The 22,271-nt window shown below is 45.9% G+C and overlaps 1 protein-coding gene across 1 annotated transcript in view; it reads right to left on the minus strand.

The window, feature by feature from the left end:
* SCML4 (Scm polycomb group protein like 4) overlaps nucleotides 1–22,271 on the minus strand; it is a 131,706-nt gene that overhangs the window by 50,889 nt on the left and 58,546 nt on the right. The window contains exon 5 of the mRNA XM_034991740.1: nucleotides 5,085–5,299. Coding sequence (XP_034847631.1) covers nucleotides 5,085–5,240 — 156 coding nt within the window. The 5' untranslated portion in view covers nucleotides 5,241–5,299. The remainder of the gene's footprint in view (nucleotides 1–5,084; nucleotides 5,300–22,271) is intronic.

Raw genomic sequence — 22,271 nt, forward strand, 5'->3', positions numbered from 1 at the left:
CCAAGAACACATACTTTTTTTGTCGGGGAAGGGAGGTGAGAAGAAAAGGTTGGCAATAAGAGGGAATAAAACATATTAGAAAATCACTCTCTTTATAGAGTAAATCTTCTAGTTAACAGAACACTGTTCTTTAGGATGCCTGGGTGGCTCAGTCCATTAAGCGTCTGCCTTCGGCTCAGGTCATGATCCTGGGGTCCTGGGATCAAGCCCCACATCGGGTTCCCTGCTCAGCGGGAAGCCTGCTTCTCCCTCTCCCGCTCCCCCTGCTTGTGTTCCCTCTCTCGCTGTGTCTCTCTCTGACAAATAAATAAATAAAATCTTAAAAAAAAAAAAAAAAGACTGTTCTTTAAGAACTTAGCAGAGACTGCTGGTGAATCCCCCAAATATCCATGCTCCCTTTCTTTATTAGTGGGATCCCTGAATTTTAGCTGGCCACCTGAGCACACAGCATTGCATTTCTCCATCTTCTTTGGCGCTAAGTGTGGCCAAGGACTAGGTCCAGGACTGTGAGATCCAAGTGTAAGGGGTGTGTGCAGCTTTGAGGGTCGAGTCCTTAAAGGGAAAGACATGTCTCCACTACCTCTCCCCCATCCGCTGACTAGACTAGTGCAGTAGTGGGAACTGGAGGGTCATTTTAGAGCAAGAGGTAGAGACTTGGTGTTAAGAGTAGCAGAGCAGGGACGCCTGGGTGGCTCAGTCCTGTTACACGTCTGACTCTTGATTTCAGCTCAGGTCATGATCTCAGGGTCCTGGGATGAGCCCCGTGTTATGTCAGGCTGTGTGCTCAGTGGGGAGTCTGCTTCTCTCCCTCTGCCTCTGCCCCTCCCCGGGCTCACACCCTCTCTCTCTCTCAAATAAATAAATCTTTTTAAAAAAGAGTAGCAGAGCAACAACAGAGAAGGCACCTGAGTCCCCAACACCATGGAGACATCATATCACCCTCAGATGCTTCCCAGACTTTAACACGAGAGGGAAGTTAGCTTCTACCTTCTTTAAGCTGCTGTTGTTTGGCCTTTGTTACAGCAACTGGATTTGTGTTCCGAATGACACAATTACCAACATGTTAGAACATGTTAACCACTTGTTTTTAATATCTTAGGGATGATATTCTTTCTAAACGTGTTACACTTTTCTAAGCTCATTAAACAGAGCAGACAGAACATAATTTACTCTTTTTTGGAAAGAGTAAATGGGAAAGCATAATTACTATTCTGAACAATAAAGCAGAGAGATTGCCAAGGTCACTAAGTGGACTCAGGCTGTGGAACTTGGTTCATTTATACCTAATTCCTGCCATTTTTCTGACTCCCCTCACTATCAGGGATCAAATAAGAAAATATACACAAAGTGCTTTGGCCCAGAGCCTCAAACACAGAAGTGCTCAATGAATTTTACACGTGACTGTTATTGCTGTTATTATTGTTGTTACTATTACTATTATGTAGAGGGGACAAACAGCTATTTTTAAAACCCAGCACTTTTTTCTTCCTGCTTCAATCATACTCCCAACCATAAAGACACAGAAGCTGGAAATCCCACTGTTCGGTGACATTATAATCAGCTGCGTCTACAGAACAGAAGCTAGAGTTTCTCCTTGATACAGACTCTCTCTCTCTATCTCTTTAAAACAACCTTAATGGTCTTTTTAGTCGTTCAATATAAGGAAAATCTATCTGTTGACCTTGTGTTACCTCTGAACTAAACCAATAGCAGATGCTTCAAACTGAGATGTAAATTCAGTTCCATAATGAAGAAGGCTGTTTCCATGTCAGTCAGCATATGGCTCTTCAGAGAAAATATGATGTGAAGAGGCTTTTGCTTCCTTCGACTGGGTGAGAAGGGGGCATAAGGCCATCAGATGATGTTCTCACAGCAGTGAGCATGCCCCAGCAATGTGGCTGCAGGCCTGGGCCAAGAGATGTGGGCAGATGGGCCCCGGGGGGGCGGGGCATGACCTATGAACTCTGGGGCGCTGACATCTGACTACCAGTTGAATTCTTCCTTTTCTGCCTGTAATTCACTCATATTATTCTCAAGACCCAGAGAAGGGGTTAAATATTACAGCCTGCGTTAGCTGTGCCTGGGTCTTAAACGGAGAGGCGTGTGCCCATACTTGGACCAGACAGAGTTTCCACACGTGCTTGACACAGAGGTAACTGGCAGGGCAGTTTGGGAGAGCACCAGGCAAGAAGTGACAAATGGCAACCAGCATAGACCTTGACACACAGTCAGCACAACCAGGCATCCTCAGAATCTCCTGGAAAAGAGCCTTCTGAAGACTCAAACACTGATTATTTTGTTATGACAATATTGTTAGCATAAATATATCATAATGATGCTATTGACATAACAATTATTATTTTATAATATTGATCATATTCTATATTATTAATAAAATACCATTGAATTATAACAAAAATTCTTATTATGCTTCCTCCGTGTCCAGGTGTGTGCATTCTTCTTTCCCAAAATATCTTCCCCTTCAAATCAAAGGCCATTATATTGCTATAATTGAGCTTGTAAGAAATGTACCTATGATAAAGGTAAATAGACTCTGAAGGAGGGCTTGGAAATGTTTTCTTAGTAGTAAAATACAAGATCTTTAAGGGTAGACCAAGTAATATCTTATTTCGCTTGCTCAGGATTTCTTTTTTAACAACTTCTGTCTCCCTAACTGTATCTCAGATAGTTAACATTGCCAAATTAGTGGCCATTTGGTAAATGAAATGAAACTGTACAGTTTCCTTGCTGGCTCCCCCACAATTAAAACCTTTTCGTTAACGGTGAAATGGGGCTTCTGGGTCTCAGAAATTGTCAGAATAAAACTGGAGAGACCTAACAGGTTGCCAAATTCATTTTGCCAAGTAAGGACATTTTTAAAAATTACCAAATCCTGACAACATGCAACACTTAATAAAACACTTTTTAAAATTCCCAAGTTGTGACAACGTACAACACTTAATTTTAACACCAAAACAGTAGGAAGTTTCAGGGGCGCCTGGGTGGCTCAGTCATTAAGCGTCTGCCTTCAGCTCAGGTCATGGTCCCAGCATCCTGGGATCGAGCCCCACGTCGGGCTTCCTGCTCTGCAGGAAGCCTGCTTCCCCCTCTCCCATTCCCCCTGCTTGTGTTCCATCTCTCACTGTCTCTCTCTGTCAAATAAATAAAATCTTTAAAAAGAAAATAGTAGGAAGTTTCCGAATAAAGGAGGATCCTTTGGGTGGAATCATTTTAGCTTATGAAGATTTTCACATGGGTCTTATTTTTCTTGCGTCACCACGAGGGAGTCAGCACTTCCAGCAGACGGCACCTGGTTTGGAGTCGTTCCCGAACACCAAACCCAAGGCCTGGGGAGCTGTCTGGGAGCTGCTGGTCTGAGATAATTCCCACACATTTCCCCAAATACGTGGAAGGTGGACTCGAGGAAGAGCTGGGGCCTGTTGTCCCTGTGAGGCGTGGGCATGAGACCTGCCTGCCATGTTGTAGGACCTGGATTGTCAGCTAACCACCCCAAAAGCTTTCTTCCTGCCCCGAGATGTCTCTATGTGTTAGGAGCCCTGAAAACTGCCCCTTTTAGGACACAGGACAATTGCCAAGTTGGGCTCATTCCATGGACTGAATTTCCATTTTTCCTGGCCCTAGAAATGCTGTGTCTGTCGGTAATTTTCATGCTTGGGTCATAGCTCCCAGGGGAGTAGGAGAAAGGCCAACTAGGAGAGAGTTTTCAGTGTGTTTCCTCAGGTCCTGGATTTGCTCCCTGGCTCTATCAACTTCCTGTTGATAGAAGGCTGCCCTGCTCCAACCTTGTAGACCCATCTCCCGCACCTCAGCAATGGCGCAGGTAGCCGAGCTGGGAAGACCTGCCCTGTGCCCGCTTCAGAGACACAATCTGAAGCTGACTGAAGCTGACTGAAGCTGACGTGCCCATGAGAAAAAGGAGGCTCCTCTTTGTGAGAAAAATAACCAGTGACAGAAGATTCTACTTCAGGAGATGGCTGAGTAAAAGCTCCTTTTACTAAAGCCCGTGACCCCCAAATAACTTGGAGTCACCTTCCCCCCACCTACCAGTTTTATTTTCCAGCAGTTGGAGGAACTGCAGAGAACCAAAGGGATAAAGGTTGAATTCATTACCAATTCTTCCGGAAGCTTTGTCTTCCTGCTGACCTGAAATAATTTCCATACATTTTCCTAAATATACGGGAGTTAATTGCCTATTTGCATTTTGGTTTGAGTATTCAGATCTCAAGATGGAAACATAAGCTCTTTATTTCAAGAAAAATAAATGAAAGAAAACTTCTGAAGCTCATTTTCTAATGCCCAAAAGGCTCGTGAAGAACAAACTCAATAGTCTTTCTTCTCTAGTAGCCTCTTCAAAAACCTCTGGGAGGAGAAGCTCTCCCTCCTTCGGTTCAGATTGCCTTATGTGATTGCAATTACATCCGAGAATTTCTTTTCCACCCCCCGCCACTCCAAACTGTTAAGTCTTCAAAGGGTCACGGGATTTTAATTCTGCCTGACAGGCCTCCTTGGAGCCAAACTTGACGTCAGCACTTTTTATAAGCAGGAAACTATGAATTAACACCCCGAATTTTTGTGATGGGTCCCCTTGTTGGGGCTCTGTTTGGGAAAGCGCTCCTGTGTCCTTTGCCACGAGCCTGCACACATTATTAATTCAGATGTCTCAGGAACATCGTCTGCTTCTACTAAAACAACGACAAAGGAGTTCTGGAAAGTGGCTTTGAGCACCGCCCTAGGAGGCCCGGTTAGGGGAAAACGCGGTGTCTGAAACACTAATTTAGATGCGAGGCTTAATAACGTGTGTTTAGCTATGACCCTAAAATCTGCTCGCCTTACAACTTTCCCCATCTGGTGCAATTTACTTTCTCGGCGTGTAAAGATGCACACGACAGGGGCCGCATGCATTGCGTGCCGGGGGACAACGAGGCCCTGTCCGTGCCGCGCTTGCCGGAGAGAAGCCTCGTGGCCGGCCCGTCGGGCCCCCCTGCCAGCCCTTCCCTCTTCCGCCCGAGCACCCGGGGCCCAGCCCGGCGTCACTGTGGAGAGGGAAGGTGATGGAGCCGTACCTTGTACCCAGGCTTCCGCCCTCTTCTCTTTGGGATCTTCACTGCTGGCAAAGAGCCAGCTGAAGCGGAATAAAGGGTATGAACCGCCATCTTCATGGGTGTTGAGTGAAGCGGGGGTCGGCCTCGCTTTCTCCCCGGGATCCTCTGAGACTGCATGTCTGCTGGTGCCAGTCTTACGGAAGGAAGTGACCAATCGCTCACGGGCAGAAGAGGTGCTAAGAATTAGTCCAGACACAAAGCAAAACAGAAACAGAAGGGTTGGTTTGGTTTGCGAGGCAAACATGTACCCAGTTTGGTGTTTGGGGCCATCCCTCCCCTTTACTGGAGGAGAAGACCAGATACGAGAGAGCCAGGCACCACGAGGAGTTTCTACAGCGCTGTCGGGCTCCTGGTAGGATTTCCAGGAGAACAAATTTCCACAGGGCCATGATGAAGTAGGGGCGATACTGGCTAGGGGGGAGAGGACAATCGATTCCCAGCTCCAAACACAAGCAACGAGGCGGCTTCATCAGTGTGTGTCTCAGTTTCCCCCGGTAGTTTAACTGTGAGGTGATATAATAATAGTATTAAATAAATACAACCCTCCTCTCACATCCACTCCTGTCCCTTTGGTTGGGTTATAAATGGTTCTGACATTAGTTTTCCTGTGAAAGAAATTTAACAATACAAATCAATTGTATTAAAGTTATCTCCCTTGGGGCGCCTGGGTGACTCAGTCGGTTAAGCGTCTGGCTCTTGATTTCGGGTCAAGTCATGATCTCAGGGTTGTGAGATTGAGCCCCACATGGGGATCCAGCACTGGGCATGGGAACTGCTTGGGATTATCTCTCTCCTTCTCCCTCTGCCCTTCCCCCCCAATCTCTCTCTCTCTCCCCCTCTCTAAAAAAAAAATACGTTTTGCCCCTTGACCAAAATGTGGAGAGAGATTTACATACGGAGATGTTCATTTTAACATGATTTAGAATTGCAAAAATAAAATGGATAGAGCCCGGGGCGCCTGGGTGGCTCAGTCGTTAAGCGTCTGCCTTCGGCTCAGGTCACGATCCCAGGGTCCTTGGGATTGAACCCCGCCTCAGGATCCCTGCTCTGCGGGAAGCTTGCTTCTCCCTCTCCCACTCCCCCTGCTTGTGTTCCCTCTCTCACTGTGTCTCTCTCTGTCAAATAAATAAAATCTTAAAAAATAAAATAAAAATAAAATGGGTAGAGCCCAAATAACAAGCAATAGGGGACTGGTTCATATATCTACAGAATAAAACAGTCAGTTAAAGCCTTTAACAAAACTATTTCAATAACAGGAGGTTGAGTGAAAAAGCATCTCATAAATTGCTCATAAAAATTATCGCCCCTCCGCAAAAATTTATGTGGTGAAAAAGTGAAAGGAGACATGCTAAAATACCACCAATGGCAAAGATGGTGGGACTGTGGGTAATTGTTCACTATGGACACATCCCTTCCGCCACGCAGATACCCCACATACGATAATATTCATAGCCTTAAAAATACTAATAACAAGCTCCTTCAGGTAGAGTTGCCTAAATCTTGCAGCAAGAGGTAGTTGATCGAGGCGCCTGGGTGGCTCAGTTGGTTAAGCGACTGCCTTCGGCTCAGGTCATGATCCTGGAGTCCCTGGATCGAGTCCCGCATCGGGCTCTCTGCTCAGCAGGGAGTCTGCTTCTCCCTCTGACCCTCCCCCCTCTCATGTGCTCTCTCATTCTCTTTCTCTCAAATAAATAAATAAAATCTTAAAAAAAAAGAGGTAGTTGATCGACTCCAACCCAGAGAACACAGTGGTATCATGAGCTCAGGGGTCAGATTTCCTTGAATGTTCAGGACTGTGACAAGTGGGACAGAACATTAGACTCTCATGCAGGAGGCATGTTCAATGATAAAATGTATTTCTGAGCATTAGTGGTAGCCAACAGTGGAAATGAGAAGCTTTTGCTCAAAAGGCTACAGAAAGAGTCAGGAAAGGTGATGGAAGCAGTCTCTACAGTCTCTATCCTTCGGTCTGGGCAACACTGCAGGAACCCCATTGCTTTGCTCAGGAAGGAAAATATCGAATAGTGGATATTTGGTATCTGAAAACATGACAGGAGAAATTAGGGGCATCTTTTACAAATGTCAGTTCATTTTGTTAATTCTTTGAATAGTAGCAGTATTCTCTCCATACTCTTGATTGCTCTTGGAAATATCACACCTAGTACATAGAATTTTAAGGCATAAATTTATTGTTATATATTTCAGGGAGATAGACAAGCTGTTGAGGATGTCAGTTTTCCCTGTTTTTGTGTAAGAAAAATACCAGATCTCATTGATTCTAAGATGCATGTTTTATCACTCATTAACATCTCTGAAATCACAATGCACCCTAAAGCACCGTAAGCATATCAGAATTCCATAAGGAGCAGTTTTTCTTTCTTATGGTACATGAAACAGTGAGGTGTGCTATTATCAAGGGCATCTTACAGTCAGTGAATAATGATCAATGGAGATAAGTCCATCAACATGTGAACAAAGCTATCGTTCCTTTTCTAGACTTGGTGTCAGGACTCCACAGTGCCAACAAATACCCCAAACACTCATTTTCAAAAAAGAGGCTTCACAAAACATCGAAAACCCACCAAAATTTATTCAGTAACATTTTTGCTGTGCAGAACTTGATCCGAGTCCCATTCTGAACTCTCCTGATCAAGTTCCAGCTTCTGCATTATTGGTTATCTTTACATATATTTGGGAAACAGGATTTTTTCTAGTCTAGTACCTGTTTTTCTACCTTTCTACTTTGCTTCTAGTGAGGAGGTCAGCAACGTTTCTAACATTAAGATCAAAAGTCAGTCAGAGAAAACCCAGGACCAGACAAGGCATTGAATCTCTTTGTTCCTGCAGGTGAAGGTTTATTCAGCTGCAGTCCTTCCCTGGTGAATTGTGATTCTCTGCTTAGATTCTCCCTCACAAACATCTTCTTGTTGAATAGGTTTGGGGGAGTAAAGAAAGGGTAACAAATTAATTAGCATATTATCCTAGGAATTTGTGTCACTCAAAATTATACTGAACTATCCCCAAATTTCTCAGTACGTTAGAAAAAAAATATTTCCTAGAAAAATAGTCATCTTTTTTTTTTTATTTTTTTTATTTATTTGAGAGAGAGCACAAGGGGTGGGGAGGAGCAGAAGGACAATCAGCCTCCCCACCGAGCACAGAGCCCAACATGGGGCTCGATCCCAGAACCCCGAGACCACGACCCGAGCCGAAGTCAGACGCTTAACTGACTGAGCCACCTAGGCGTCCCGAAAAATAGTCATCTTTTAAACTGGGCTTTTCTGTTGTTCTACTTCTCTTTCTCTACTGTGAGGGGAAAAAACGGGACTTGTGCTACTTTCTACGTCCTTACTTCTGTGGAAGTACATCTATCTTAGGGCATGAAGGACCTTCCCTGAAAACTAAATCTGATTAATGGATTTCATGCTAGTGGAGCAGCAATGAACCATTATTGGTGGCATACAGAGCTCCACAGTAATTGGGGACACACTTGGAGATAGGTCATCCACTGATCAAGAAGATGCTATTTTCACATCAATACAATTTTAATACACAAGTAAATGCAATGTTAAGTAACAAGACAGAGACTTTTAAAAACTGAAGAGGGAATTTTAATTATGGGGATTCTCTGAAAGTCTCCTTGGAATAATTTTCAAGATTTGGGGGAAAATGCTTACAAAGTGGTATTTTAATAACAGACCCAAACACTTTGGAAATGTGTGACAAATTGTGACAAAAGCTCAGGGTCCCCCAAAATCTCCCTTTCCAAAACTAAGACATGAACCTCAAAAAAAAGTAAACACAGCAAAGATTAATACTGAAAATAAGGAAGGGTCCCAATCTTGGAATGCAGTGGAAATAAGACAGATGGGATTTTTTTTAGGGAGAACATAACCATGGAAGATAGACAATGACAATTTATCCGATGTTTAATGAAAAGATTAAAACTAATAGTAAAGGAAAATACTCAAAGATATATAAGAAGCTGTCTTCCATAATGAAGAGGTTCTCTGTGTCTTAAGAGAAGTTCTTTAAGAATGTACAATAGCAAGAAATCCTAATGAAAATGATACACTCAAAAGAAAAAAGGAAAAAAATCTCTAAGCACTTTGGCAGAACAAATAGATCGTTTATAATGGGAAAAATAAACAAGCTAGCTCTCTATAGCACCATTAGCCAGAAAAATAATGGAGTCAGCATTGTGACCTTTTTTTTCCAGGTGTTTATAGTGGCCATAATTCCTCCCACCACAGGGCCTTTGCATATATAGTTCCCTTTTCCCAGAATGCTCTCTTTCTTCTCCCTTGGTTTACTCCTCTCATTCTTCATCAGTTAGGTCACAGAAGCTTGTCCTGACCTCTCATTTGATTTCCTGAGCCTAGAGTTCCTCAGCTGTGACACGAACCCTCTGCATATATAGCATCCACGGTGGAACTTGGACAAGGGAAGCAGGTGGGAACATGAAGACAACACACCTGTTGTGCCTCTGGTCTAGGAGCCCCTTCCTTCCACCATATCCCATGGTAGTAGGCTGACTTATTTGCTTGCAGAGGATAAAACTGCAGACCCTTCACAGTTCTTCATGAAATTCAGTAAGAAGTAGGACTTACATGAAGAAAATAATATTTTTAAAAATTCTACTTATGCCCTAAAATAAGATTCAAATAAATAAAAAAGATTATTGTGTTATTAGGCAGATGGATACTTCTAAAATATAATTGTCACCTAAATCATTCTATAAATTAAGTACAATCTGAATGGACTTTAGGAAATGAAGGACAAAACAAAGGCCCATGGTGGGGGGGGGGGGGTGCGGACAAACTTGTTCTCCCGGTTTCTAAAATGTATTATAAAACTCTAACAATGGCAGCAGTATGGTACAGAGATAAGCAATCAGATCGATGGAAAAGTTAGTCCAGAAATTAAACATACATTAAGTTTCATTTGTTTGAAATCTAAGGTTACATGTCATATCAGTACAGGAAAGCTCAATAACTGAGTTGTGGAAAACAGACACTTAGAAATAAATAAAATTTCAGCTGTATTTGAGCAAAATTAATTCTAGAGATATCTAAAACTAAAATATACCTTTTAAAAAAAACAAGAAGTACTGAAGACAATCAGGGTCAACGTTTATTTATTTATTTATTTACGATTTTATTTCTTTTATTTGGCAGAGAGAGAGAGCACAAGCAGGGAGAGCAGCAGGCAGAGGGGGAGGGAGAAGCAGGCTCCCCAAGGAGCAGGGAGCCAGATGTGGGGCTTGATCCCAGGACCCTGGGATCATGACCTGAGCCAAAGGCAGTCGCCCAATCAACTGAGCCACCCAGGCACTCTATTTATTTATTTTTAAAGATTTTATTTATTTGAGACAGAGAGTGGGGTGGCAGCGGCAGAAGGAGAAGCAGGCTCCCCGCTGAGCAGGGAGCCCATCTCAGGGCTCGATCCCAGGACCTTGAGATCGTGACCTGAGCTAAAGGTAGATGTTTAACTGACTGAGCCACCTAGGCGCCCCTATTTACTTATTTATTAAAAAGATTTTATTAATTAATTAATTTATTTATTTGAGAGAGAGTGAGGGGAGGGGCAGAGGGAGAGGGACAAGCAGACTCTGCACTGAGCATGGAGCCTGATCCCACGACCCTGAGCTCATGACCTGAGCCTAAATGAAAGTCAAAGGCTTAGCCGACTGCGTCACCCAGGTGCCCCAAAGGTCAACATTTTAATACTCTTGGGATATGGACAGACTTTCTAAGTACATTGAAAAACTCAGGAAGCAGAAATGGAAAGATTAATACACATGACTACATAAAACTGAAATGCTTTCATACAGTGAAAGTAAAATCATGAAGAAGGGTAAAAACAAATGAAAATCTGAAGAAACTGTTACATAAGGGACCAATGAGAGGTTACTACAAAAAACTCCTTCAAGGGGCACCTGGGTGGCGCAGTTGGTTAAGCATCAGACTCTTGGTTTCGGCCTCGAGTCATGATCTCAGTCCTGGGATCAGGCCCCAAATTGGGCTGCGAGCTCAGCGCAGAGTCTGCTTGTCCCTCTCCCTCTGCTCCTTCCCCACCCACCTCTCTCCCTCTCTCTGTCTCTAAAATAAATAAATAAAATCTTTAAAAAAAACTCCTTCAAATTATTAAAATACAAATAAACACTGAAAGAAAAAATGGGCAAAAGACACAGATAATTCAGAGAGAGAGAGAAAGGAAACGAAGAAGAGAGGGAGGGAGAGAAGGAGGATAAAAGGAAGGGAGGGAAATAAATGGTCAATTATCAAAAGAAAAGATCCTAAACTTTACTGGTAACCTCCCCCAAAAGTACACTGAGACATCATTTATCGCCGATCAGATCACTAAATGTGAATAACCTAATCAATAGTTCATGTTGGTGAAGGGTAGGGGAGCAAGCATTCCTATTTACTGTTGGTAGGGGTGGAAACTGGCTAACGTTTCTGGAGGACAATTGAAAATCACTTAAAAACTTCCACGAGCACACTTCCTAAGCCAGCTGCATTACTCCTAAGGCTTTATCCTAAGAAGATGATCTGAGAAGAACACAAAGATATATGACCAAGGGTGTTCCTGGTACATTGTTTATAATAGTAAAATACTGAAAGCAATCAAAATGTCTCTCAAACCATTTTAGTTAAGTAAATTATTTCACATTCATAAAATGGGTATTTTATGAATAAAATATTTCACATTCATAAATTGTAAATTTAAATATGTGTATATGTATACATATGCTCCTAGCATATGTAGTATGATTCTATTCATATCTTTTTATGTATATAGCTATAGATAAGTCTGCATGTATTAGGCACAGAAAGAGGTCTTGAAAAGATAATCATCAAAAGGCTGATGGTAGTTGTCTCTGGGTGGGAAGATACTCAAAGATGTTTTTGCTGTCTTTGTACCATTCTGCATTGTTTGAATTTTTAAAACCATAGGCAGAAAAACACTATTATGAATAGAAAAATAAACAATGAGTGAATAATTCTCATTGTCTGGAAGGGTTTTTGGGTGGTTTTCTTTTCTTTCTTTCTTTCTTTCTTTCTTTTTTTTTTTTTTTTATATTTGTGTTTCTTTAGATGGCCTTTTGTTTTCTTGTTTTCTCTGGTTTTGGCTCCTGAGCTACAGAACTTCATTGGCCACTGCTTTAACGTCGTAAACAAATTGTGACCAAAAATAATTTAAAAAAAAGGACTTTATGACCAAAAATAATGGAGAAGTTTGTTTCAGAGCTAACAAGAATGCCATAAATAAGGGGCACCTGCCTGGCTCATTCGGTAGAGCATGCAGCCCTTGATCTCCAGGTTGTGAGTTTGAACCCCTCCTTGGGTGTAGAGATTAGTTAGAATGTCATAAACAGATGGTGGACAGGGAGAGAGAACAGGTCTCAAGAGAGAAACAGCTCACTGCCCGTCCCTTCCTTGATACCACCTCCCTCCAGGCCCTTCCACTGAGGGACCAGGTGGAAATTGGGTTACTGCCCTCCCCCAATGATTTCCCTCATCTCCAAAGACCTTAAAAGACCTCAAATGCTGTCCAAAGACATCCTTTCCATGGACACATGAGCTGATACAACTAAACATGTACATCACTTGAGAACTCTCAAAATCCTGGAGGTGTTATAGGATACCTCTGAATTTCTCTGCTTTCAATTGCAGACTTCAGTGAATACAGACTGCCTTAGTTCATGGCAGATTTGGAAGTCATCTTGGAGCAAAGAGCTTTAGCAAACATAAAAGATTCTCTCCCTAGAACACACTCATCATCAAGTCTATAATTCTTCAAGTTATAAACCTTTCAGCAGTTGTCAAATCCTGGCTTGACATATTAAATCAAGTGATTTACTGCTGTTTTCCTAAATCTCCCTCTTCTTATCAAAACAAGGGTTGGCTGGAAATATTACGACTGAACCAAGAGAAACTAAGATCTGGTCTAGGAACTTGTGGATGACATTTTACCTGTTAGCCTTGCAAATCTAATACATATAAACCTAGGTCCTGGCTAACAGTGCTTCATCAAGGTAAGGAACAAGGAATTACCAAATCCAAAGCAGACACCAATCGCATGGCACCATTGAGTTCCCTAACTCAATCCTGAGGCATGTATTCGTGCATTCACTCCTTCATTCACTCCTTCGGATATTAATTCATCCAACAAATATCTGTTAAATGTGCAGTGAGTGTCAAATACTGTGTGAGGCACTTGGATTACAGATGAGAATAAATAAAAGACACCTCCTAAGATACTCACTATGGAGAGCAGGTAAGTAAAGAGGCAATAATAATATGGGGGATAGATGGTCTAGCAGGTTTCATGTGAAATGCTAGGAGAACACCAAGGAGGACAGAAATCAGTTCTATTAACAAGGTTGGAAGGAGTGGTGGCAGGAGAAGCCCACACGGATAACATCGAGCTAGGACTTTCCCAGGCAGAATAAGCTAAATGCACAGAGCTGGTAATAGAGCAGGTGCGTGGAGAAGAGTGGGCCAGCCGGACTGGAAGCAGGATCGATGGCTTTCTGTTGTTTCTAAAAGCTGTGAGAGGAGGCAGCTAGAAAGATGTCTAAATTCCTAATGGACTCTAAATTATTTCCTTCCGTTAAAGGTACGGCATGGGTTCCTATCCTCGGTGTGATGCTCTTTCTGTCGTTTCAAAAGTATGACCACAATCCTATTTTCTCTCATTCTGAGGCACCATATTGAATTCACCGTAAGCTGGTGTGGCCAGCAGCCTTGTACACACCCTCATCCCCACGGCTTCGCAGGCAGCCTAGGGGTGTGTGTGAGGTCGTTTCCAGGGAGAAGGATGTGCCTCGGCATCTGTCTAAAATTCAGCCATTCTCCAAGGTGGCCCATCCGCTCCTGCTTCAGAGACCTTTCCTTCTCCCCACAGCGACCTCTTACTGCTCTCGTCGCCTGGGCCACCCACCGCCTGCACCACCAGCTGCAGCGGGCACCAAGGTGACGACACCTTCTACCGTTTGCCCATGGTTTCCTGCACACAAATGAGCTCTGCGCATGCCGGGGGGCTAGGGGCCATGCTTCACATGTCGCTCTGCTCTTCACAGCTCCTAGTACAATACCGAGCCCACACCGTGCACCGGACACCTGCGGCAGAATCATTCACCACCGAGGCCAGTCTACCCTCAGACCTCGGCTAACAGTCCACAACTGGGGTCAGAGGTGTGCTCTTATATTTTTAAATTTTGGATGGAAATAGATCAATATACTAGAACACTTTGATGGTCAGTGAAACCTTCATACCATAAGAGGGAGTACTGTCCCTATAACCTGTTAAATGGAGAAAGGGAACTTTTTTTTTTTAATGCTATTTATTTGACACAGAGAGAGAGCATGCACAAGCAGGCTCCCCACGGAGCAGGGAGCCCGATGCGGGGCTCGATCCCAGGACCCCGGGATCATGACCTGAGCCGAAGGCAGACGTGTAACTGACTGAGCCACCCAGGCGCCCTGAAAAGGAACTCCTTAATACACCTTTTCCTCAATTCTGACACAAAAATTGGGCCAAAAAAGCCAAAGCCAATGTCCATGTGTACTCACTCCCAGCACTCACATTTTGCTTTCTGATACTATTCTCCACTTTAAATAAAACCAAAACTCCTTAAAGATAGCCAATTCTATATCTTGGGGACAGAGAAAGTTAGGATTAGCTTGAAACATCTTATTATTACCAGAACAAGGATGATTTTAAGAGTATCAGTGATGGTGCTAAGAAGACAAAGAAGCAAGTTATACCAATTTATGAATCAATAACAACAATGACAACAGCCATGGTAATACGATGAAGTAACTCTTTGTGAAAAGGTATGAGTTCTTTGTGATATTCAGAAACCTAAGATAAAGTGCACCAAACTCTAGCTGCAATCATTTTACTGCAATAGAAAGGTAAATAGAATAATATATAATTAATTTTTGTTGTTTTTTTTAAAACATGGGAGAGTTTATCCATAGGTATTTTATTTCGTTAATTACATACTGATACGCCCTTTTCTCTACCTGTTGAAATAGACGAGGGTGAGTACAAAGAAACTGTAAATAAGCCAACTTGTCCTGGAAAAATGGGAACTGATCCGGGAACAAAAGGGACTGGTAAGTCCCAGTTGTCCGACAAAATAACCAGGTAGAAAGCAGGTTCAGCAGAATGTTCAAAGGTGATGAGTCTGTTAAATATCTTCAGAGTAGCTGTAATGTGCGGACTTGTTCCCTCAAGGCCCGGAAAAGAAGCTTCTAGATGTGCCTCGCACATAGAAGGAGACTTCAGGACATCGGTGTCTCCCAACTCTGCTGTTGGGTAAGGTCCGGGGGTGGGGGTTGTGGGGCGGTGGGGTGCGGTGAGGAGGGGGGCTTCCTGCCTCCTGTAAGCACCCATCTGAGGTGAAGGCAGACTCTAAAAGTCCATCAAATCCATTCCACCCTTGGCTGAACTTACAAAAGCCCCTCCTCTCCGTCACACTGAAACCTTCGCTGCACCCATGAAGGGTGCAGCTGCCAGGGTGACGGAGAGCCAAGATTCGCATATTTAAGGGGCGGGAGGAAAGATGCATCAAGCAAGAGCAGAGAATATGCCCAGGGAAGTGGGGAAAACACCATTCCAATCTGCAGGATTTGGAAAAACTTTGGAACATTTGAAACATGAGAGATAGGCACACCAGAGGTGTGAACAATTCACTGGCAGGGTAGCTGCTCAGCTGGAGCCTGAATCTACCTATTTTCTGGGACCCACCTGACCCCTCAGCGGGCAGGAGAAGAGAGGGGCTGCTTTTAACTCCCGCACCGCCATCTGGGCCCATGGGCCTGGGGCGGCTCCTCAGAAGGTGAGTGTCGGAGAGCACGGGGAAGCAGGTGCCAGGCTCAGGAGGGACTAGTCACCACCTCTTTGTTTCAGGTGCCTGTGTCTTTCCTTTAATCAAGACCCCCACACTGACAGGGCCCCCCCCCTTCAGGTGCTGTCCCTCCAGAAGACAGCACTCTGGAGCTCCGGGGGGCTGGCCCTGGGCCTGTTTCCTCAGCTCCATCCCTCACCCTGCCCCTGCAATTCTCTGTGTGACAGGAGTTGACCCCCCAAGCGGTTTTCCAAGGCTGCTGTGACAGCTGGCTGCTGGTTGGATTGCCCAAAGGGAGGTGCTTGTCTGAGTTTGAAAGGTGGTGGTTGGCATGGGTGAAGCCAGGGAACCTAACACCCTCTCACTTTGCTTCGCTGAGTCTCTGCCAGAAACTTCTCCCCCGTGGTATCCTGGTTTGCCTACTGCAGCACCACCCCGTCCCTCTGTCCCTCCAGCCTAGGGGTGGTGACACCCACAGAGACTGTAGTTAATTGTCCAGTCTCCTGTTTGGGCTCTTTCATCACCATTTCCCTGCATTAAATACTCAGTGTCTTAAATACGAAAGAGATTTCCTAGTTAGAGCCCGACAGACATATGTGGAAAAGGATGGCATCTGCCTGCCCTATAGTCAGATCAGTTAATGACCCGACAGAATGGGAACTTTGTAAAAAAGCCTCCTTTGAGAATTGCCTATCTTTTCTGCTCTCTCAAAGGATGGAGTCTGTCTACCTGTGGCCACACGTGGGGCCATGCCTACATGCAGACCCATGGGTTGTGAGAAGAATGTGGGGGGAGGCAGGAGAGAGGATGCTCTCTGCCATTGCTGTGGTCAGCAGAATCGTGGCTATATAAAATGAGAGCAAATGCTCTTCAAGGGAAAGGTTGACGTTTACACAGTCGCATGTAAAGCATGCTCTTACATGGTAGCTGGGAAGACACATAAATACACACACATAGGCAGGAATATATGCGTCTACATGCATAAAGTATCTCTGGAAAAGTTTAAAGATGGTAGCAGGCATCTCTCGGAGGTGGGGGTGTGCGAGGGCTGGGGTCTAGGGACTGGAGAGGGAAAGGGACTTTTCTCCGCACACTGGTTTCCACCTTTTGTATCTGGTGTGTATTCAAAAATAGAAAAACAAACCAATAAACTCAATCTATAACCTCTTACTCTAGAGAAGAGAGAGCGTGGCCCTGTCATCTGCAGACACTGATCAGCAGGGCCTGCTGTACCAGCATGGAGGATGGGGGAGGGGCCAAGGCTCAGACACGTGGGTGTGGCCTTCATCACGTGGCCATCGTTGTGCGCATTTGCACTGGACACCACAACACCAAATAACCCTGAAGACTTGACTGATCAGATCCGCAACCACTTCAGCGGGTGTTCACAGTACATAAAGCATAGTATTAGGTGCTCGTGGAAATGACTCCAGACTTAGAAGGCTGGCCCCCAGTCCTGGCTCTGCTCCTAATCAGCTGAGCGATGGAGACGAGCCACTCAGCCTCTCTGGGCCTCGGTGCAGGTTTAGATCTCTAACCTCCCTGTTGAGCACAACCGACGGATTCAATCAGTGAAGAGCCAACAAGCCCTTGTTCGATTTAGACAGTTTCTTACTTACATAGACAGCAAAAGCAAGAGGAGTACCAATTCCCCGGTGTCCCTCGTCCCACAAAAGGCTCCAGATGACTGCATTCTGAGAGGCGTGGCACGTGCTGCTGAGGAGCCACCAGCCTGTAGAAAAGCAGTCTTAAGAGTCTGCAGCTGCACCCTGAAGGAGAGCCAAGCGAAAGCCCCACAGCTCATCAGCACCCGGGAGGCAATGAGAAATTGTCCTACAACAGCCTCCTGGGCAGCCGGGGAGGTGAGTGGCAGGTGGTCTGGAAGCGGCTCCTCACGGGCCTCCCGTGCTGTCCTGCTCTGGGAGGGATTCTTCCTGGATTCACAGGGGTTCTTCTAAGACTTCGATCAGCTGCGGTCAAGCCTTGCCTGCATGGCCTATGTGGAGACGTGCAGTCTCCGAGGCGCCATGGAGGAGCCAGCCCTCTGCGTTCCCCTCCTGCTCTGAGAAGCTTACCACTTAGAAGGGGAGAAGAGACAGCTGTACGTGATCTGCCAGGAGGACAGCTCTGAAGCAATGCGTGTCCTCAGGATGAGGACCGAAGAGCCCAGGTTCAGAGAGAAGGGGTCCTGTGGGGCTGAGGTTCTCGGCGCCACAGGGTGACGAAGTGAAAGCCAGAGCTTGGGGCCTGCCGGCTCCCCACCCTCACCAGGTTCTTGCAGCCTGGCACTCCCTGGGGAATTGTGCACCCGCCTCCCCCTTTGCTACTGACCCTAGAGGACATCCAAGCTGAAGGGCTGCCCTGTGTGCAGCCGCTGGAGATTACCCCCGTTACCTACCCCATTCCAGAAGACTTTCAGGGGCTTGAACGTGATCATGAAAGTGGCCTGCTTCCTATCTGAATGAGAGGTAGAAGGAAGGAGAACTCAAGGTAAGTCAGTCACAAAGGTTCTCCTCAGACCCCTCTATTTTGGTACCTCCACTCCTGGTTTTCTCTAAGGCTGGAGTCAGGAAAGTAGTGTTACCTGATCTCTGCTCAGCTTTTTGAGAGAGCCCTATCTCTAGCCTCTCTTCAAAAAGCATCAGCTTCTGCCCGAAACATGAAGCCTTTCCCCTTAGCTAGGTGGAAAGAGTCACCTTCAGGGACTTGTGTGCCTCACGGAGGTGACTTCCCAAAGGGTCCCCCCCCACCGCTCTGCCTGGACAGAATGTTTCTGTTCTACATCCTCCTCTGTGACCATGACTGCACAATGTCTACCATAGCACCTGCAACATGTCATTCCACTTCTTTGTATACTTGTCTGTGTCTCCCAATATACTCGAGCACCTTGAAGGAGACGCTACGTCTTGATCAATGTAGTCCTCCTGTTTCAGCGTCTGGCACATCTTAGGGACTTAACACATGTTTCTCAAATAAATGATGAATGAATGAATGAATGATAAGCAACCCAAACCCTCTTCCCAGATCCTCTCATTCCCCAGCACTGAGGCACATCAGGATCCAGCCCAGGGCACTTGCCTCCACCAGGCTCAGCCCGAGAGCTGCTTTCCAACAAGGCCACTCCAGCAAGACCGTAGGGCACCGCATGCTGCCAAGAGGGGCCTTCATCTACTTCATCTCTATTAATTTTCCCAACAACTCTGTGAGATAAGCATTACTGCCCTTGGTGTACAGAGGAGGCTCTGAGGCCCAGAGATGGCCCATTAGTGAGCAGAACTCAGATTCCACCCCAGGGCTCCTTGCACAAATCCCTCCAACTGCCTCCCAGGGTCAGCCCTGGGTAGCATGTAAGGAGCCCAGCAATGGGGCTGGTTAGGGGGCAGGAGGGAAAACTGACCCTTCAAGCCACACCGCCACGTCTTCTAGGACATAGAGAGGAGGCACTGATACTAAGTGAAGGCTAGGTGGTTAAGACAACCCAATCAACTTGCTGAGGCCATGATGACTGGATGGAGACAAGAGAACATTTATTGAATCAGCACCTGCGGCATATACCCAAGTATTTCTAAAGGCTTGTTAAAGAGTAGTCGCAGGTAGAGTAGGGCAGCACTTGCTGGAAGATGCTCGTCTCTACTAGGAGCTGGGGCCAGCGGCTTTCTCCGAGCTCACGTCCTACAGTGGAAGGAAAGGCACTTTTTAGGGCAGCTACAAGTATTTCTTTCTTTCTTTCTTTCTTTCTTTTTTTTTTTTTTGCAAACCACTATTTCCTGTTTTGTTCTCTATTTATACTTTACACTTAGTTTTGAGAAAGCACTGGTGGTTTGGGGTTTTGGTTGTTTCTAGTTCGGTCTTTATCTACAAAGCCAACTCTCTTTTTGAGATGATTTTCTGTAATGTAAACCAACAGTAGACTTAGGTTCTTTTCAAATACTTTGCTAAGAAAAATTCATCAAGCTTTAACAATAAAACAGTAAGACTCAAACAGCACAAATCCCAACTCTCCGAATCAGCGCCTTAGGGAGTGGGAATCCATTCCCCAGCCTTGGGGATTTGCGAATTGCCCAAGGCTTCTTGAGGCAGTCACCTTTCCAACACAAACATTTCCACACAGATTTCCAGGCACGTGGTTGTTCATACTGAATGAAGCATAGAAACGTGCTATAATATCTTCATTGGGATACTCTCTGCAAAACTTTGAAGTGCCTAAGACACAGGGTTAGTGCTATGGAATGAGTGTAGCGACTTGGTGTTTGCCCTCGAAGAACCCACTGTCTAAGAACATTGCACACTTTGGACCCAGGTATGCAAGGTACAGTGGTCAGCAGAGAACAAATATGGAAACAACCCAAGAACTAACACCCTCACCTCTTGTGCAAGTCAAAGAGAGATGCCTTTTCGACATGAAAGGCAAGAGCAAGTGCAGATTATCTTGAAACTGGTTTTATTCCTCCATGTTTGGTAACTGAGAGCCTTGCTTCCCCAGTAGGAAGGACCAGGCTCCTGAGGTTGAGGGGTCAGCGAGGGGAGAGGTGGTCAGAGCCAGCAAGCAGGGATGAGGGGAGCCGGCTTTGAGTCACCATGGGAAGGAAGTAGAGCAGCTGTGTGACACTTGGGCCTCAGTGTCCTGACCTGGCAAACGGGGACACCAGGACCTCGCCAGCATCACACCAACCACCAGGCTGCCGTGAGGATCTGATGAGAAAATGGCCGTGAGAATCCATCGTAATCTGCAAAGCCCCACGTGACATAAATTACCGCTGTTGCCAGACAAATAATTCTTTCCTTTTGTTCCCTCTGCGAAGAAGAGATTGTCAATAGGAACTCTGTTTCCCAACCAACTTGCTTGCAGGGACCCCAAAGACAGCACACAACAAGAGCCCTCATTTGTATCTACCACGCTGAAGAAGTCCACCCAAATGCATCCAGAGAATGCCAGGCTCCTCATCGCTTCCTGCGAGGCGTCCTAGAGTCCTGTCTCCCATCTAGATTAGAACCCCCCTCGTGGGGGTGCAGCTGTGGATGACAGCCTGGCATTGGGAGGTTCCACGGCTCTCGAGAAAGCCGGGAGGCTGAGAGGCGGTGTGGGTCACCACGTGTCACCTGCACACGCAGGCCCTGCGCCCTGGCTCACTCCCCCTCTTCATTTCACAAAGAAAAATCCCAGGGGCTTCGAACATTAGGAGTGCCAACTCTCGCCAGGGCTGGAACAAGCAGTGCTGGCAAGCTCGCCCCAGATGGTTTTTGTCTCAAAGGAAGGACAACGAACTGCAGCCCTAATTGGCTGCTGACCACCAAGGATCACAAAGTCTTCTCGGTTATCCTGGGAAGCGTGGTCCCAGCGTCATCCCGTCATGGACACGGCAGGCAGGTCGCTGCTTCTCTGACCAGCGTCCCCTGGTGGCCCCCACGGGCCTCATGGCACTCCAAGACCAGGGCCCAAAAGCAACGTCTTGGGCCCTCAAAAGGGAACCGCTGGCCGGAAATGGACTCTTCCCACCTGTCTCATTTGACAAATATTTTCTGGGCACCTACTGTGTGCCAGGCCCTGTGCAGAGCCCACTGGGGACGTGAAGTTGAGCCCAGAATGATCCCTTCCGCAGACAGTCCCAGGAGGAGGGAAGGGAAGCAGAGCGTATAGGTCACCGCGTCTCCTTTCTTCCAGCCCCTCCCCATGTGCAGCCCCCCCACCCACAGGTCCCCTTCCAGGGGAGTCCTCCATGTCTGTGCTGTCAACACACAGCTTCTCGGTCTCAGTTCCCCCACCCCACCCCACCCCTGGGATAGCTCTGAGCCTGGTGACACTCGAAGGTCACCCGAGAGGGTGAAGCCGACACAGCACACGCAGTCCAGACAAGGAGGGCTGGGCAATGACCACAAAGACAGAGCCTCTACCAGCCCATGGCAAAACAGCCAAGTTTACCTTTCAGGTCTTCCTGGGGCAACCCCTTCTCCCACACCACACCGAAGCACCCCACCCTTGGACACACAGGCATCCCAGTCGCTCCAGCCCGCGTGGGCTACTTGCCTTGCACCTGCACCCCTTGCTTCCGGTGCTGTCTCTGGTGGACCCAGTCAGGCACAGGGCCCTGCTGACAGGACCAACAAGGCAACAAAGAGTAGATGAATAAACAAATGAGCTAATAAAGCACATGTGCATGCAGACATTATTTTGTTAGATTCTTACTCACTACAAGCCTTTAAGGCGAGTATTATTGGGTACCCCCATAACACAGATGACGAGTCTGTCAGATCTCCACGGATGACAGCTCAGAAGGGCTCCATGT

The sequence above is a fragment of the Mirounga leonina genome, unplaced genomic scaffold, assembly GCF_011800145.1.
Source record: "Mirounga leonina isolate KUSES-001 unplaced genomic scaffold, KU_Mleo_1.0 Mir_53, whole genome shotgun sequence".
Taxonomy (NCBI): domain Eukaryota; kingdom Metazoa; phylum Chordata; class Mammalia; order Carnivora; family Phocidae; genus Mirounga; species Mirounga leonina.